Here is an 18634-nt window from a genome sequence, read left to right on the forward strand (position 1 = left end):
TGACAAAACTAACAGTTGTTTCTTTGAAAAAGTAAAGAAAATTGACAGACCATTAGCCATGGTAATGAAGAGAAGGAGAGAGAGAACTGAAATCACCAGCATATGTCATAAAAAAGCTAATATCACAACAGACACTACAGAAATACAGAGTATAATTAGAAATTATTTTGAAATCTTATACTCCTATAAACTAGAAGATATTGAAGGCATCAACAAATTTCTTAAGTCATACGACTTTCCCAGATTGAGTCAGGAAGATATACACAATTTAAACAGACAACATCAAGTGAAGAAATGGAAGAAACCATCAAATCTTACCAACCAAGAAAAGCTCAGGACTGGATGGATACACAGCCAAGTTAAACAAGACCTTAAAGAAGAACCAATACCAATTCCCTTCAATTTATTTCAGGAAATAGACAAAGAGGCAGTAAATCCAAACTCATTCTATGAGGCCAATATCGTCCTGATCCCCAAACCAGGAAAAGATACATAAAATAAAGAAAACTTCAGACCAATATCTCTAATGATCATGGATGCAAAAATTTTCAATAAAATTCTGGCAAACTGAATACAAAAACATATCAAAAAGATTGTACCACATGATCAAGTGGGATTCATCCCAGGGATGCAAGGTTGTTTCAACATATGGAAATCAATAAATGTAATTCATCACATCAATAGACTTAAAGATAATAATCATATGATCATCTCAATAGATGCAGAAAAAAGCATTTGACAAAATACAGCACCCCTTCATTTTCAAAACACTAGAAAAATTAGGGATAACAGGAACATATCTCAATATCATAAAGGCTATCTACACCAAGCTTCAGGCCAACATCATTCTAAATGGAAAAAAAATTGAAGGCAATCCCTATAAAAACTGCAACAACACAGGGATGCCCTCTTTCACCACTTCTATTTAACATAGTTCTTCAAACACTGCCCAGAGCAATTAGGAAGATTAAAGAAATTACAGGGATATGTATAGGAAAAGAAGGACTTAAACTAGCACTATATGCTGATGATATGATTCTATACCTAGGAGACCCAAAAAACTCCACCAGAAAATTTCTAGAACTAGTAAATGAATTCAGCAAAGTAGCAGGATATAAAATCAACACCTATAAATCAAAGGCATTTCTGCATATCAGTGACAAAACTTCTGAGAAGGAAATGAGGAATACTACCCCATTCACAATAACCTCAAAAAAAGATACTTGGGAATCAACAAAAGAGATGAAAGATCTATACAATGGAAACTACAGAACCCTAAACAAAGAAATCAAAGAAGACATTAGAAGATGAAAAGATGTACCTTGCACTTGGATAGGCAGAATTAATATTATCAAAGTGACCATACTACCAAAAGCACTATACAGATTTAATGGAATTCTGTTCAAAATCCCAATGGCATTCCTCATAGAAATAGGAAAAGCAATCGTGAAATTCATCTGGAAAAATAAGAGACCCAGAATAGGTAAAGCAATCCTCAATAGGAAGAGTGAAGCAGGAGGCATCACTATACCAGACCTTAAACTATACTATAGTGCAATAGTAACAGAAACATCATGGTATTGACACCAATACAGATTGGTAGACCAATGGTACAGAATAGAGGACCCAGAGAAACCCACAAGCCTACAATTATTTTATATTAGACAAAGGTGCCAAAAACATGCACTGGAGAAAAGATAGCATCTTCAACAAATGGTGCTGGGAAATTGGAAATCCATATGTAACAAAATAAAATTAAACCCCTAACTCTCACCATGCACAAAACTTAACTAAAAATGGATCAAGGAATTAAACCAGAGACTCTGTGTTTAATAGATGAAAAAGTAGTTCCTAATCTTCATCATGTGGGATTAGGCCCCAACTTCCTTAATAAGACTCCTATAGTACAAGAAATAAAACCAAGAATCAATAAATGGAATGAAATCAAACTAAAAAGTTTCTTCTCAGCAAAAGAAACAATCTGTGAGGTGAACAGAGAGCCCATATCCTGGGAACAATTTTTTACCCCTCACAATCAGGTAGAGCACTAATCTATAGGGTTCATAAATAACTCAAAAAGCTAAGCACCAAAATAACAAATAACCCAATCAACAAAATGGGCCAAGGACCTGAATAGATACTTCTCAGAAGAGAATATACAGTCAGTCAACAAATATATGAAAAAAATGCTCATCATTTCTAGCAATCAGATAAATTCAAATCAAAAGTACTCTAAGATATCATCTCGCTCCAAACAGAATTGCAGCTATTTTAAAGACAAATAAGTTGGAGAGGATGGGGGGTGGGAAGGTACACTCATACATTGCTGGTTGGACTGCAAATTGGTACAGCCAATATGGAAAGCAGTATGGAGATTTCTTGGAAATCTGGGAATGGAACCACCATTTGACCCAGCATTCCCTCTCCTCAAACTATACCCAAAGGACTTAAAAACAGCCTACTACAGGGACACAGCCACATCAATATTTATAGCAGTACAATTCACAATAGCTAAACTGTGGAACCAACAGAGGTGCCCTTCAGTGGATAAATGAATAAAAGAACTGTGGCATATATACACAATGGAATTTTACTCAGCATTGAAAGTGAATAAAATCACGGCATTTGCAGGTAAATGGATGGCTTTGGAGAAGATAATGCTAAGTGAATTTACCCAATCCCCAAAAAACAAATACCAAATGTTTTCTTTAATATAAGGAGGCTAATTCATAGTGGGGTAAGGAGTGGGAACATGGGAGAATTAGATGAATTCTAGATATAGAAGAGGGGTGGGAGTGAAAGGGAGGGGGCAGGGGATCAGCAAGGGCTGTGGAAGGTGATGGACATCATTATCCAAAGTACATGTATGAAGACTCCAATTGGCTGTCAACATACTCTCTATATAAACAGAGATATGAAAAAATACAGTATATATGTATAATAAGAATTGTAATGAAAAAAACAAAAGAAAGTACATGTATAAAGGTATGAATTGGCATGAACATACTCTATATACAAAGATATGAAGAAGTGTACTCTATATGTGTAATAAGAATTATAATGCATTCCGCTGTTATGTATTTTTTTAAAAATGAAATCAATGAAACACAAAAAGTAAAATAAAAATAAATACTTTTACAAATGTCTTAAAAATAAATAAAAGAAAAAACAACTATAAAATTAATAAAAAAAATCCAGTAGAATAGAGGGAAGTGAACGGGGGAGGGAGGAAGGGAATGTAAGGGGATGTACCGGTGACTGAATTATACCAAATTATTTTCCATTATTTTATAATTATGTCAAAATTAATCCGATTGTCTTATTTAACTCAAAATAACTAATAAAAAAAGAAAAAAGTGAATCATGATATTATGTATAATTAGGATTCAATAAAAAACAAAAAAGCTCAATACTGTATTAAAAATCTTCATTCACAAAACTTCGTAGCAATACTTCATAATAGAATTTTATTTGAAAGAATGTATCCAATATATGTTCAAGTTTTTATTTATTTCATAAAATTTCATACACATACATGCAAATGAAGTACCCTGTAAGTGCTTAATAAATGTTAAAATACTTAGCACTTAACATTAAATATTTCTTTGTTTTAAGATAAAGTTTAATATTTTAAAAAACAATTTTTTCTCATTATGAAAGGAACAAATAAGTCACAGAAAACCAGGTAAATTTCATATATAAAAATTCAAATAGAAATATAATTCTCAAGGGAAACATTATAAACATATTATTTCAGTTCATGTAACAATTGTACTAAGTGTAATTATTAAATCTCATAATACAGTTCATACTATATGTGAAAACTTCTACTTCTTCTAATCACCATTATAACATACAAAAACACCTGTGGTATTTATACACTTTCATAAACTTGGCTTTAAATGACTAAAAACAATTCCATCATATTTATTAAAGATAATTTATTTCCTATTCCTCTGTTATTACACCACTGAGTTGTTTCCAAATAACTTATTATAAAACTTGCTGTATTGTTCATCTTTATGAAAAATATCATATATAGTGTATGATAGTTTTATTGGAGTCCAGCTCCAGGGCAAAATGATATGTATGATTTTCAGGCCAAACCATAAACAATTACAAAGGCTTTATCTGGCAAGCTTCACAAGACATGGTGCATAATTAATGCACTGAACTATGTAAAAGATGTAGCAGTCAGTCTCAGACTCCTTTGGCAAGTCATGGTCTTACGCATATTTGTATTACTAAGCAAAGGCTCATGAATTTTTTGATCTTTTTACATAAGACCTTTGGCATAGTCCTACTTCAGGACTTGCCAGCTCTGGGGAGGAGGGAGAAAACTTGATGACACTTTTACCCATTCTGATGCAATATTCAGAATTTTTTTTTTACCCCTAGCCCCCCTCTCTCACCCTATCTTATCACTGGAGTCCACAAACTGTTGAAGACATCTGTTCTAAGATCCTAGAATAGTGAGAAGACCCCCACACCTGAAGGTTTTGTCTCGTGTTATAATACCAAAGTAAGTTATGAAAAATTCACTGTTGCTTCCATTTTGCTTTGCTTTTATTTTCTATCATGACAAATAATAGCTTGGCTATGTCTCTAATGCAAAGGGCCCTTTACATTATTTAGGGAGATAAAACATGTTTTTTTTTTTTGTTTTGATTAAGCTAGCATAAGACAATTCAAGATTTATTTAAATACTTGATGTCAGTATACTACTTTCCCTCAATTGAATTGTCATGGCTACATACAAGGAAGAGAATATAAGTGACTATCATGCCATCAAGATTTTTTTTTTGAAAAAACTTAACTCTGTCAAATAATATTTGAATATGTACTTTAAATGATCTTTTTAAAAAACTACTTCTGTTTCTATCAAAATAACATACCCATTAAAGGCACAATAGAAAACTTTCTGGTAATAGGGATTTCATAAGTAGAACTATGTGATTATAAAAATAATGAAAAGAGTTTCTATTTATTCAATATTTACTAGGTTCTCAGATCCATATTTCCAACTTCCTTAATAAATGAGAAATTTCTAGTGCCTTCAGAATTCAATATATCTCAGATGCTTTGTGTACACCATGTTATTTAACTGGGAACACGTGAAATGAAATATATTTCACTTAACCCCTCAATTACAAAAATAGCACATAATTTTATTAATCTTATTTTGTAGAGTAAAACAGTAAAAAACTGACAGTATAAACAACTTAATGAGAATAAAGCAAGCAACTCTTTGAAATAGTTATGATTAAATTTCAGCTTGATGTAATTAAAATAATTTCTATTCACTTCATTTTTCTCAATATAAAGAATGAGCATACCTGCAATATCCAACTCCCTTGCATATTTAAAGGGATGGCACATATATCATGCCAGAAGTACACATTTGGTACTTAATGTACATTTTTTACAACAACAGCAATCATCAATTGTTCAATAAATGTGCATTAACCATGCTAATTTGGTGAGCTTCTGAACTGAACTTATTGTACAAGAGCAGTGATTACTATTTTATAAGTTGACTCATCAAAATATCATTGAGTGGGATTATTTCTAAGGTCAAATATATTGTCCAAATTTTACATTTAGATATTGAAATCCAAAATACAGAAAATTCTCATCAGATTTAGAAATTGTAATATGAGTGTTTGAAGAGCACTACTTAACTTGGTAGGGATGTAGGCTTACTGAATTATGTATGGTTTCTAATCCAGTAAAATGGTCATCAGAATAAATTTGCAGCAAATGAATGGCATATAATACACAGGACAGTTTTTGATACATAATGATAAACTAGAATATGGTGGGTGTGGTAAAGTTATCCATATGTTGCATCTTTCCTCAAACATTGGGAGTGGTACTCATTAGGATATTTTTGGTAGAATGATCTTCTCTTCCCTTAATATATCAAACAAGTAAATCAAAGAAGATGATTTACATACCAATGGAAGGAATAGTGTATACTGACAGACCCAAGCACCATTTTATCAATTCCCAAAGAGGATTAATTGGTTTCCCATGGTCACCAAGGAGATCCACAAATTTTACAGGTTCCTGAGATGTAGGTAAGAAAGAAAACACAAGAATATTTTCTGTAAAAATAGAGTTAATGAACAAACAGACAATATCATTGGCCATCAGAGAAATGTGAATCAAAATTATAATGTGATATCATCTTTCCCTAGTTAGATTGTTATTACCAAACAACAACAACAACAAAAACAAATGCTAGTCAGGATGTAGAAAAAAAGGAATGCTCATACACTGTTGATGGGAATGTAAATTTATACAATTATAATGGATGCTATTCAAAAAAACTATACCACATTGATCCAGCTATCTCACTTCTGGATACATAATAAAAGTAATTAAATGATCGTATCAAGGGGATCATATGCCCATGTTTATTTTCACACTATTCATAATAGTTAAGATATGGAATCAACCTAGTAATCCATCAATGGATGAATCAATAAGTATATACATATATATTTATATTCACACATGTATGTACACATAAACAGACTGAAATATTATTCAGCATTAAAGAAGAAAAAATCTGCTATTTTCAAGAAAATGAATTGAACTGAAGGAAGTTATGTTATTTGAAGTAAGCCAGACACAGGAAGACAAGTACTACATATTCTCTTTCCTATGTGGTAGTAATTAAAAGGATTTGATGAATGTAGAGTAGTGATTATTAGAGATTGGGATGGATTTTGAGAAGGATGAATGAAGGAAGGCTGGATTTTATCAATTCACATTATAAGCATGTATTCAGATATCACACTAAATCCCATTAATATGTATAATATATACATATTACTCAAAAATAGAACATAATTCTAAAATCATGTGATTAAGACAAAAATGTGTGCAGGAGACTAGCCAAGAAAGCACAACCCTGATTCTGTGCACAAAGTAAAAGATTTTGAAATCCCAGGATTTTGAAAGAAAGAAATGCAGAAAAGAGGATAGTACTCCCAGTCACTGATTTCTTTGTCAGTATATATTCACACATATATGTACACATAAACAGACTGAAATATTATTCAGCATTAAAGAAGAAACATAAACATAAAGTTTATACCTGGGATAGAGAAACTGTGGAGAACAGAACCATCATTTTTTTCCATATGGTTAAATAGTATGTGACTTTGTTCTGAAGTGTTTGTGCTAAACAGGGGTCAGTGGCTTCTTGCAAAATGGTGGTGATAATGGGGATAGCAGTGGACACACATTGAGTTAAAGTATCTATACTTAGATATTCACCCAAGATGAGGCAACTGAAGATAAATAAGTACATGAAATAGTCCATTGGAAAAAAAGACAAAGAAGCAATAAGCATCCCAAGAGTTGGGTAGACATACAAGCAGCATGAAAAAGCAACAAAATGACCCAAACTGACAAGAACACATAGACAATTGACTCCATTTACATTGTAGTAGAGGAAATGTCAGATAAGGAATTTAGAAAGTTCATAGATAACTTGTGCAATGAGCTAAAAAAAGATGTAAGAATAAAAATTAGAGAGAAAAGACAGGAAGTGAAACATTATTTCAATAAAGAGAGATGATGAAAAAGAACAAAAGAGAAAAAAGGTAAATGAAAAACTCAATCAAATTTAAAAATCAATAGATAGCATCACCAATATATGAGACCACTTTGAAGCTAGATTTTCAGGACTTGAAGAAAAAGAATATGATCCTGAAAATAAAGCTGACAATACAGAAAAGATGCCAAGAGACCATGAACAGAATATTCAAGAAACCTGTGATAATATCAAGAGACAAAATTTAAGAATCATTGGTGTAGATATGGCTCTAAAATAGAAACTAAAGAAATGCACAACATTTTCAATGAAATACTAGAATTTTTTCAAATTGTAGGAATGAGATTTGAATCCAAATATAATATCCGTGTGGAACTCAAAATAGGCAAGATCAAAAAACATCGTCTCTAAGACACATTTTAATGAAAATGCCTAATATAGAGAATCAGGCTAGAATTTTAAAAGCCACAAGAGAAAAACAGCAAGCCAAATTTAGAGGCAGATCAATTCAGATTTCAATTGATTTCTCAGCCCAGATCTTAAAAGCTAGAAGGGTTGCAATAATAATGAAATCAGTAATGAAAGAAAATGGGTGTCAAGCAAGAATACTTCATCCAGAAAACTTGTCCTTCAGAATTAAAGATGAAATAAAAACCTGTGAGAAACACAACAAAAAGAATTTATAAACACTAAGTCTGCACTACAACACATATGCAATGAAATATTTAATGCAGAATAAAAAATAAAAATGAAAACATGCATAGGGATGAATTGCACTAGAAGAATAGTTAATTAAAGAAAAATCAATTATGAATTAACCATTAGAAATAAATAAAAATGGCAAGAAATAAAACCTATCTCTGTATGATAACACTGACTGTAAATGGTCTAAACTCTTCAATCAAATGACATAGATTGGCATATTGGATTGAAAAACAAAATCCAAAAATAGGTTGCTTGCAAGAGACTCACCTCAGAAAGACATTGACATATTAAATGCAAAAGATAATGTTTGCTGAAAGTAAGCAGGGTAGTTACTCTCATATCAGATAAAGTGAACTTCAAATGAAAATTAATCAAAAGAGACAAAGATGGTAACATCATAAAGGTTAAAGGAAGCATCAAAAAAAAGAGAGAAAATGTAAATATTCATGCACCCCCTAAACGTGCATCTATGTACATAGACCTTTCCCAATATAAATAATTAAATGGACCATATACTGTAATACTGGGTGATTTCAATAAACTCTCTCACCACGAAATAGGTCATACAGACATAAAATAAGTAAAGATTCTTCATAACTGAAAATACTATTGATCAAATGGACTTAACAGACATTTACAGAATATTTCATCCTTCTATGACTAAATTCACCTTCTTCTCAGAAGCTCATGTAATTTCTAAAATGGATCTTATTTTAGATCACAAAAGGAAATCATTGGAACAAACAAAGTAGAATTTATTCATTTAATGGAACAAAATAAAAAATTAAAAAACAAGATAAAAATTAGAGAACATTCTAAAATCTGGCAATTAAATAATAGTCTGTATTGAATGATGAATAAACAGTATAAGAAATTAGGGGAGAAGTGAAAAAATTCTTAGAAACGTGGGAATAGTGATACAACATTTTAAAATCTCTGGGAGAATATGAAAGCAATTATAAGAGGACAATTTGTAGCACTGACTTTCTACATCAAAAAATGAAAGATACCAAATTAATAATCTAATTTTAGACTTCAAGGCCATAGAAAAAGAGAAATAAACTAACACCAGAATCAGCAGAAGACAGGTAATAATTAAAATCAGAGCTTGAATTAAAGAAATTGAGACTAAAATAATACAAAGTATAAATAAAACAAATAATTGTTTCTTTGAAAGAATAAGCAAGATTGATAAACTCCTATCTAAACTAACCAAAAGAAACAGAAGATGCAAATAAAGGGATAGAAATAGGAAAAAAAAAGAGATCTATTTCTCTCTTTGCCCATGACATTATCTTATAATTCAGTGACACAGGACACTTCACCAGAAGAATTCTAGAGTTAGAAGTACATTTAGTAAAGTAGCAGGATACAAGATCAACATGTATAATCAATCACTTTCCTATAATCTGAAAATTAATCTGCTTAAAAACATATTTTTAAAAATTATGCCATTTAAAATGACTCCAATTAAAATAAAATTAACTGGGTTTTGATTTGCATTTCTCTAATTGCTAGAGATGATGAACATTTTTTCATATGTTTGTTGACTGATTGCATTTCTTCCTCTGTGAATTTTCCAGTTCCTTAGCCCATTTATTGGTTGGGTTATTTTTTTTTTGGTGTTAAATTTTTTGAGTTCTTTATATATCCTATCTGAGATGCATGTGGTTAAGATTTTCTCCTCCTTTATATCCAAGGAACTTAAAATCATCATACTACAGTGACACAGCCTCATCAATGTTTATAGCAGCTCAATTTACAATAGCTAAACTATTGAACCAAACTAGATGCCCTTCAACAGATGAATGGATAAAGAAAATGTGGTACATACACAGTGGAATATTACTCAGCCTCAAAGAATAATGAAATTATGACATTTGCAGGTAAATAGATGAAGCTGGAGAATATCATGTTAAGCAAAATAAGCCAAACCCCCCAAAACAAAGGCCAAATATTTTCTATGATAAGTGGATGCTAATCCATGGTTGGGGGCATGGGTAGGTATGAATGAAGGAACTTTGGATTGTGCAGAGGGGAGTGAGGGGAGGGGAAGGGTTGTGAGGATGGGAAGAACAGTGAAAAGAGATGGACATTATTACCATGTATGTTTACAATACCAGTGTGCCTCTGTACCATGTACAGCCAGAAGAATGAGAAGTTGTTCTCCATTTGTGTACATGTGTCAAAATGCATTCTACTGTCATGTGGAATGCATTACAATACATTTAAAAGCAAAAAATGGTAAACAAATAAAATACATGGGAATTAATCTAATTAAGTAGGTGAAAGACATATAGAGTGAAAACTATAGAACACTGAAAAAAGCAATTGAATAAGAACCCAGAAGATGGAAAGACCTCTAATGTTATTGGATATGCAGAATTAATATTGTCAAAATGGCCATACTACCAAACAATTACAGAAAATCAATGCAAATGCCAAAAAACCCCACAGTGGCATTTTTCACAGAGCTAGGAAAAAAATTATAATATTTACTTGGGGGCTTGGGTTGGGGCTCAGTGCTACAGCCCCTGCCTCACATGTGTGGGGCACTGGGTTTGATACTCCACACCACATAAATAAATAAAATAATGGTATTGTGTTCATTTACGACCAAAATTTTTTTAAATGTTTAAAAATAATTTGGAAGAGTTAGAGATTCAGAATAATCAAAGGAATACTGAGAAAGAAGAGCAATGCTGGAGGCATCACAATACCATAACTCAGATTATACTACAGAGTTATTATAACAAAAATAGAATGGTACTGACCCCTAAACAAACATGAAGACCAATTGAATAGAAGACAGAGACAAACCCACATAGATACAGGCAGATGATACATTGCAATAAAAACTATGGATCATAAAATGTCCACATCCCTTTTACTTATTAAAAGCTTCAGGTACCAACTATACAATCTTCCTATTCTGAGGAAATAACTTATTAGTGAGTAATTATGACCACTGGCTCTGTGTCAGGCATCATATTATAGTTATGAAAAGAACAGATTTTTAGCCCCTTCATCTCTTTTCAGGCTTTTAAAATTCAGAACAAATTTTAATAATCATCAAGCATGTTAAGGGTCACTCCAAATGTAAAGATTGGAAGTGGACCCTGAATGGGATTTTTGTTACTAATCTTTTCCTTTATTTATGATGCAACACTCTGATTATTGACCTATATCTCAGGCAAACATCCTCAGCTTATAGATTTACATAAACTTCTAGGACATTTCCAAGATGTTTATATGAAGAAAAATGTCTATTTCTTCAAAACAAATTACTTATTATTATATTTTTAAAGTAGTAAGGGGCTGCATGAGTTCTTCTTATTGAGAGGCTGCTACATGTCACACAATTCACAAGAAATATACTTAATCCATATAATAATTATGTAACATAAGTATCTATCTAATTTTATATCTCTGTTGAGGAATAGGTAAATAACCTGCCTCAGATACCAAAACTAGAAAGTGGCCCGTGATTCAAATTTGGGCCTATTAGTCTGTATATACAATAAAGTTAAAATATAAGCCTTAACTGACTTCCATATTAGGGATGGCCCTTCTCTTTGATCATACAATCATATATTCTTATACCAGAATAGCACTCACTAATCAAAGCTTTTCTTTAAATATTTCATTTTTTCTTATTTTCCTATTATTTTCTCTATGTTTTCAAGTATATGACTTGCAAAAGAATCTCAAAAATCACTTATAGAAAGGAAGAAGAAAGAAAAGAAGTGAACATACCTTTCCATCATGCCCCTTTGTTGACATCATTGTAATCCACAACTGAAAAGAATACTTCATTTCCTTCAGTTTAACATGTTGAACTGAAGCACCTAGAATATTTTCAAGGTGGGCCACAACCTTATAAAATAAATATAAAAATAGACAAATATGATAAGAACTTATACCACTGGATAGTGATGTTAGCAAATGGAAGACTATGGAGGTTTAAGTTTTTGTTCCCCTACAGAAATACCAAAAATGACATGTAGACTAATATAGCATTTTGAGACAACCAGAACTAGTTGAGAAACCATGGCAACAAGGAAAATACCTATAAAAGAACACAATCAAATTTCTAGGAAATATCATGGCAGTTTTGCTCACCCTAGCCACCCCACTGCATGGGAAAAAGAGCAGTTGGGAGGAAGGTATTTGATTATTGATTCCACCCTCTCTCAGGTTGAAAGTAAAAGAGTAGAACTTGTTTGGAAACTTCTTGTTTGTCTTGGGGCAGCCCAAGGGACTGGTTACTGTCTTCCCTGACTTGTAGCACTGGCAGGAATAGTAGCATATTTTGCATATTGGGTTAGAAATTGCTTAATTTAATGGAGTGGTAGGAGCTGTATCATGACTGATCTGCAAAGTTACTGCAGAACTGTGGATGCTTATAGACATAATATTACAGGAAGAGAAATCAAATACAACTAAAGCCTTGAGAATAAGCAGGGGGTAAGATACTGCTGATTATCCCCAGGATCACAATATTGCTTCTAGATCTGTAACTACATACAAGTCCTAGCAGGCTCATGATGGTGAGGTACAAATTTTGACCCACTAGGTGCAATAAACTCCTAAAAAACTTTGTGGTTTTTCAATGTACACAGATAAACATACAAGGTATAGACATATAAATGGATATTAAATATATAGAACAATGGTTAAAGGAACATAAAGTTGGAATGGGCCAAATGTATTGTTATGGTACTACAGCTCATGGGGTTACAAATGGCTCTAAAAAGTTGAGAAAAATGTACTACAAAATGTAGCCTATGGTAAATGAAGTTAAAATTCCAGTCTTCCGGGTGCAGTGGCACACGTCTATAATCCCAGCAGATCAGAAGGCTGAAGCAGGAGGATCATGAGTTCAAAGCCACCCTCAGCAACTTAGCAGGCCCTAAGGAACTCAGTCAGACCCTGTCTTTAAATAAAATACAAAAAGTGCTGGGGATGTGCCTCAGTGGTTAACTGCCCCTGAGTTCAATCCCTGGTATTAAAAAAATCCAGTCCTGGATTGGTATACTACAGAGTAAAATATACAAAAACTTAGTAAAGATGGACTATTGATTAACATTTCTAAGTGTTTGGATCTTTTACTCTATAATAATTGTGAGAAACATCTTTGAAATGCTCTGTGATCACTTTGCTCTGAAAATCAGAAATTACAAGGGTAAGAGCCACTATTAAACTTGAAAAGCTAAATTCCATAGGGATAACTGTATCCCCAAGTGTCAGAGTTAAAGTGGCAGTACTTAATTGACAAAGGTTTTGTGGGCATAATGCCCACCAAAAAAAGATTCTTAGAAGAATCAAAGCAGAAATTAGAATAATCTGTCTCACATGGACATATAGCACTGGCTAGTTGATCATGTTCTTAGCAGTGAAATAGATGAGAATTCCATTATACAGAAGAGTCTACATCAATTGAACAAAAGTCTAAGTTGGGGAAAGGCAGGATGGTGGAGTGGAAGTTGACCAAAAATCCTGACTCCTCTACAATATGCTGTGAGACAACAGCTGATCAGAGAGGAATGCACTGAGACACAATACTGGTCAGAGTTTTGGAGAGACTCAGAAATCCTGGTTGTTGGAACAGAAAACAAGAAAAAATGTAGACACTGAACAGGGGAAGTTTGGGGGAAGTTTAGCAAAGGGAGGAAAAGAAAAATACAATGCTGATAAGTTTCAGAACTAATAGAAAAAAAAAGAAAGCCAGACCAAGTTAAGCTGGGGAAGAAACTGCAAAGCACTTAGCTAGAAGTGCACAGCTTATCTAAAATTGCTGGTGAAAAACCAGCAGGCAGCCATTTTTGTAGAGACCACACCTAAGCCTACTTTTCTATAAGGCATTAAATTTATATATCTTCACCCCAAATACAGATAGCAACAAATACTATCAAAGGGAATACCTTTTAAATGGGCTGTCTGAGTAATATGTTCATGGACAAGGGGAGTGGCATGGAATGGAAGAGAGAGCAATGCACAATTAGGGAGTATGGCATGGGGTGGCAGCAAGGACCCCAGATACTGCCATAGGTGTATGAGCCACAGCAGACTGCAGAAGCCACCAGGTCTCCACAATGCGACTTGCAGTGCAGATATCAGTCACCATAAAGTGCTCACGAGAAGTGGGCCCCAATAGCCAGTAGAAGACAAATGCAAACAAGCACCACAATGCATACCACAGGAACACCCTACAGACATGTGTCTCACAGATGTTGGGCACCACAGAGTCTGCTCAGACATATCCACTGACTACAAAGGCCCCAGAAGCCAGCAGAAGCTGCCTGTGGTTGAACACTGCCACATGCACCATGTAGGTAGCCTGTAGATATGTGCTGCACAGATGCTGGTGACTGCATGCCCAGATGCAGACCCATCAACACAATTGTTGAAAACAGCTGCCACAGAGCTCCAAAAGGCCACCCAGCAACCCTATCACTGGGCTATTGAATTGATGTGATGTTATCTGCCATTCCCCAAGCATCCCCAAATCTACACAGTTGAGCTCACATCTGTTTTGACAACTCCAGGCACAAAAAAACATTTTTAGAGGTTCACCAAATCTGCATCTTCAATGAAGAAGAGACATGAATGCTAACCCACAGAAAACTTGTCATAGTTTCCTCTGACCCTCCAAAAAAGCTATGGTGCCTGTAAAAACCAAAAAATTGAGGGAGCCTCCTATACTTGCATCTGAAGTGGGTTGGTGAGGTTTCTACCTCCATGAACTAAGAAACATAGAGATAAAGATAGAAGATGTGGGCATTTAATAATTTTCCCCAAAGCTGATGAAATACAAATCTGGATGGTCTCCCAAAATGTCTCCATCTGAAATGTTCAGCGTGATATGTCTTAAAACTCTCTAATGTCAGGATTTGATTTCATAGCAATATTTTCTGTATTGATTTGATTGGTATCCCTCTATCATTTAATATCAAATGCCTTAATCAAATTCTGTTTCTTTTAATGTTTTAAAACATTAATCATATTTAGTCTTTCTATGTTTATTATCTGTGTTCATATTTATACTCTTTCATCTTTGATATGTCTTTTTCTTCTTGCATTATCTTTTTCTGTTTATCCATCTCCCTATTTTTTTTCTTTTCCCCCTGTTCTTTATGTTTTTCCTTATCATGAACTACATAGTTCAATAGTAATTGTACATTCATTAGTACCTAATTTATCAGCTATTTTTAGAGCATTACTTTCTTTTTCCACTGTTGGATTAGTGGAGTTGTGCAGAACCTTTTAAATACTTTTTTAAGTAGATGGTATTAGTCAGCTTTTTGTCATTATGGCCAAAATCCTTTCAAAGAACAACTAGAGGAGAAAAGATTTATTTGGGCTCATGTTTTCAGAGGAGTCAGTAAATGGTCAGCTGGCTTCAAGGTAGAATCATCATGGTGATAGGGCATGGTGGAATATGACAGCCAGAAATCAGAGTAAAAGACAGGAGTAGGAAGGGGAGGGGATTATATATATATATATATATATATATATATATATATATATATATATATATATAGTCTCCAAATATATACCTCCACTGGCCTCCCTCTTCAAGTCATGAGCCACCTGCCTACAGTTACCATTCAACCATTCAATAGTCCATTCAGATATCAATGGTTTATGGATTAATCTGTCAATGAGTTCAGAGCCCTAATAATTGCCTAAAAGCCTCACTTATCAAACTTGCTGCATGCATGTACTATTGATACATGACTATTGTGGTGACAGTCCAGATCAAAATCATGAGAGGTATATTAGTTTGTGTGTTTGTTCTGATATGATTTTGGGGATTATTATCTCCACTAAAACATTGATGGTGAGTGCACATAGTAGTATGATCATGTTGAGTGGGATTTTTGACATTTACACATATATACAACATGGCAAAAATAAAGCAGCACATTAAAAACTTCATACGAGAATATGATATAATCATTCCATCCAGTGTGTACAAATCAATATAGAAATACAGGAAATATGAGCAAACAAGGTAAAAACCTGCCCCCCAAAGTACATAAAATTTCAATAACAGATTCAATAGTTATCAAAGCGTAGGAAAATAACAGATAAATAAATAAATAAGTTGGTTGTTATAATAATCAATGAACTAAAAAAAGATCTAAGAAATAAACTAAGGATATAAAAAGCATTATAATATGGAGATACAGATAATGAAAAAGAAACACAGAAAATCTGAAAATGAAAAACCCAATATATCAAACAAAAACCTCAGATTAAAGGCACATTAATAGACTAGATTATGTAGAAGACAGTATTTCAGGCCTTGAAGAAAATATATGAACTTGAATACTCAGAAAAAGAAAGAAAAAGAAGACCATGATCAGAACATAAAATAAATATGAGACATTAAGGGACCAAACTTAAAAATCATTGGCATTGAGAAAAGAGTAGAGATACAGGATAATGGCATTCTTAAAGCAATTCAGTAAAATAATCAAAAATTTTCCATATCTTGGAAATTAGATGGTCATCAAGGTACAGGAAGCTTTGAAAATCCCCAAATAAATAAGACCAAAAATATCACTCCACATCATATTATAATTAAAGTGCAAAATAAACAGAATTAACATAAAATTTTAAAATTCTCCAGAGAGAAACATCATGTCCATTGTATAGGCAAGTCAATTAGAATAATATCCTATTTCTTAGTAGAAACTCTAAATCCAAATAGAAATAAAACAACATGTTTCAATCCCTGAAAGAAAATGTCTACTAACCAAAACTGCTAAACTCAGTAAAGTTATCCTTCAGAATTGAAAAAGAAATAAAAAACTTTTCAGGATACGCATAAACTAAAAGAATTCATACCTATTAAGTCAGCATTGTTTAAGATACTTAAAAATCTCCTACAAACAGAAGAGAAAAAATGGTATATCATATAAACCCACAAGTAGCAGTTCCCTGAGAGTAAGTTAAAACAGTATTTTTCTAGCAACAAACTAATGTAGGAAGACAGTGGGGAAAAGCCAGTAAGAAATTCAGTGAGCTAGCAACCAGTTGAAAACAAAACAAAACAAAACAAAATGACTTTTAGAATAGAAAGATAATAAAGTCAACAGATGGTTGCAGCACTGGGCATTCTGCAGTGTGGGAAGGGAACTGACTCTCAAACAAGCTGAAAGTATTGAGCAACATATTCATAAAATGAACGGAAAAGAAGTTCAGAACAGTGAAGTGAGATTAATATAACTAAAAGTTCTGGCACTCTTGAGTGGAAGAACTCCCAGTGTTATGGGCCAGGCTATATGGGCAATGACTAAACAGACTCCATTTTACCCTGAGTCTCCATGTCACGTAAGAAGTGCTTCTCCCATGGGAACACTCCACCTCTGTACCTATCAATAGTTGCTTAATATAGCATGTTTGGCAACATAAAATGGCAATTCTTATAAAATGTAAAATTGTTCTTTCTTTGGTTCCCATTTTTCTTGGGCAATGTACCCTGTCAGAGATTGGTTATCTAGATGTTAGTAACCATTTTCTAACTTCTATTCAACTAGGGTCATTTTGACCCACTTCCTTTCTGCTTGCTTGCTGCTATGCCAACCTGGAAAGTCCTATGGGAAATACAAATTTATCCACTGCATTGTTTCACTAACTTCTCAGTTCAGCTCTTGTACACCTGGTTGCTTGAAGCAACATCAACCTGGATGTGGTTTTTTTAGGTTTTGCCTTTAAAGACCCTGAAATGCTCAGGCTCGAAGCTCTTCCTTGCAGAGACAGTTATGGGTCCTGTGGGGAGCAGTTGCCAGTCAATTGGCTGGCTAAATAAAGACTCTCCAATTCAGACAAAATGGAGTGGTACATTTTCTGAGTGGTCTGCCCCATAACATCAGAACTTATTAGCAGAGGTGTTTGTAATAGAGAAGCAATAAAATCTTGAAATGATTCTTTTTTTTTTCTGACTTCTAGAATGACAGACTATGACTATCAGCAATTTACCATTTTCTTTCATATTTCACTCTCTATGTTTGTTTTCTTTTCTATTTTGTTTACTCCTTTCTTGGAATAATTGTTTTTGAATATCTGAAACCAAATCTCCACATAGGATGCACTTTTCACAGGATCAATGCAAACTCACAGCATAAGAGTGTATGGACTAAGACTGCAACATAGACTAGGGGGAAATGCACAGGACCAGTTGATAGGTCTGCAGATGAGAGAAGGGCATTTTTCATTTGAATTTCAAGGTATGGTATCTGCAATAAGGAGAATGGATTATGGGGGACAATTGAGACTTATCATGGTAATAGGGAATTGGAGAACCCCTGCATTATTTCCCCAATTACAGGAGGAGATAAAGGATAGATTGAT

General features: G+C 33.4%; 1 protein-coding gene across 1 annotated transcript in view; it reads right to left on the reverse strand.

The window, feature by feature from the left end:
* Positions 1-18634, reverse strand: part of Faah2 (fatty acid amide hydrolase 2) — a 114884-nt gene that overhangs the window by 37822 nt on the left and 58428 nt on the right. The window contains 2 exon segments of the mRNA XM_046449680.2: positions 5958-6069; positions 12029-12148. Of these exon segments, the coding sequence (XP_046305636.2) occupies positions 5958-6069; positions 12029-12148 (232 nt within the window).

Source organism: Marmota monax, unplaced genomic scaffold, assembly GCF_021218885.2.
Source record: "Marmota monax isolate L192 unplaced genomic scaffold, Marmota_monax_Labrador192_F-V1.1 WCK01_AAM20220418_F8-fsc00354, whole genome shotgun sequence".
Classification (NCBI taxonomy): domain Eukaryota; kingdom Metazoa; phylum Chordata; class Mammalia; order Rodentia; family Sciuridae; genus Marmota; species Marmota monax.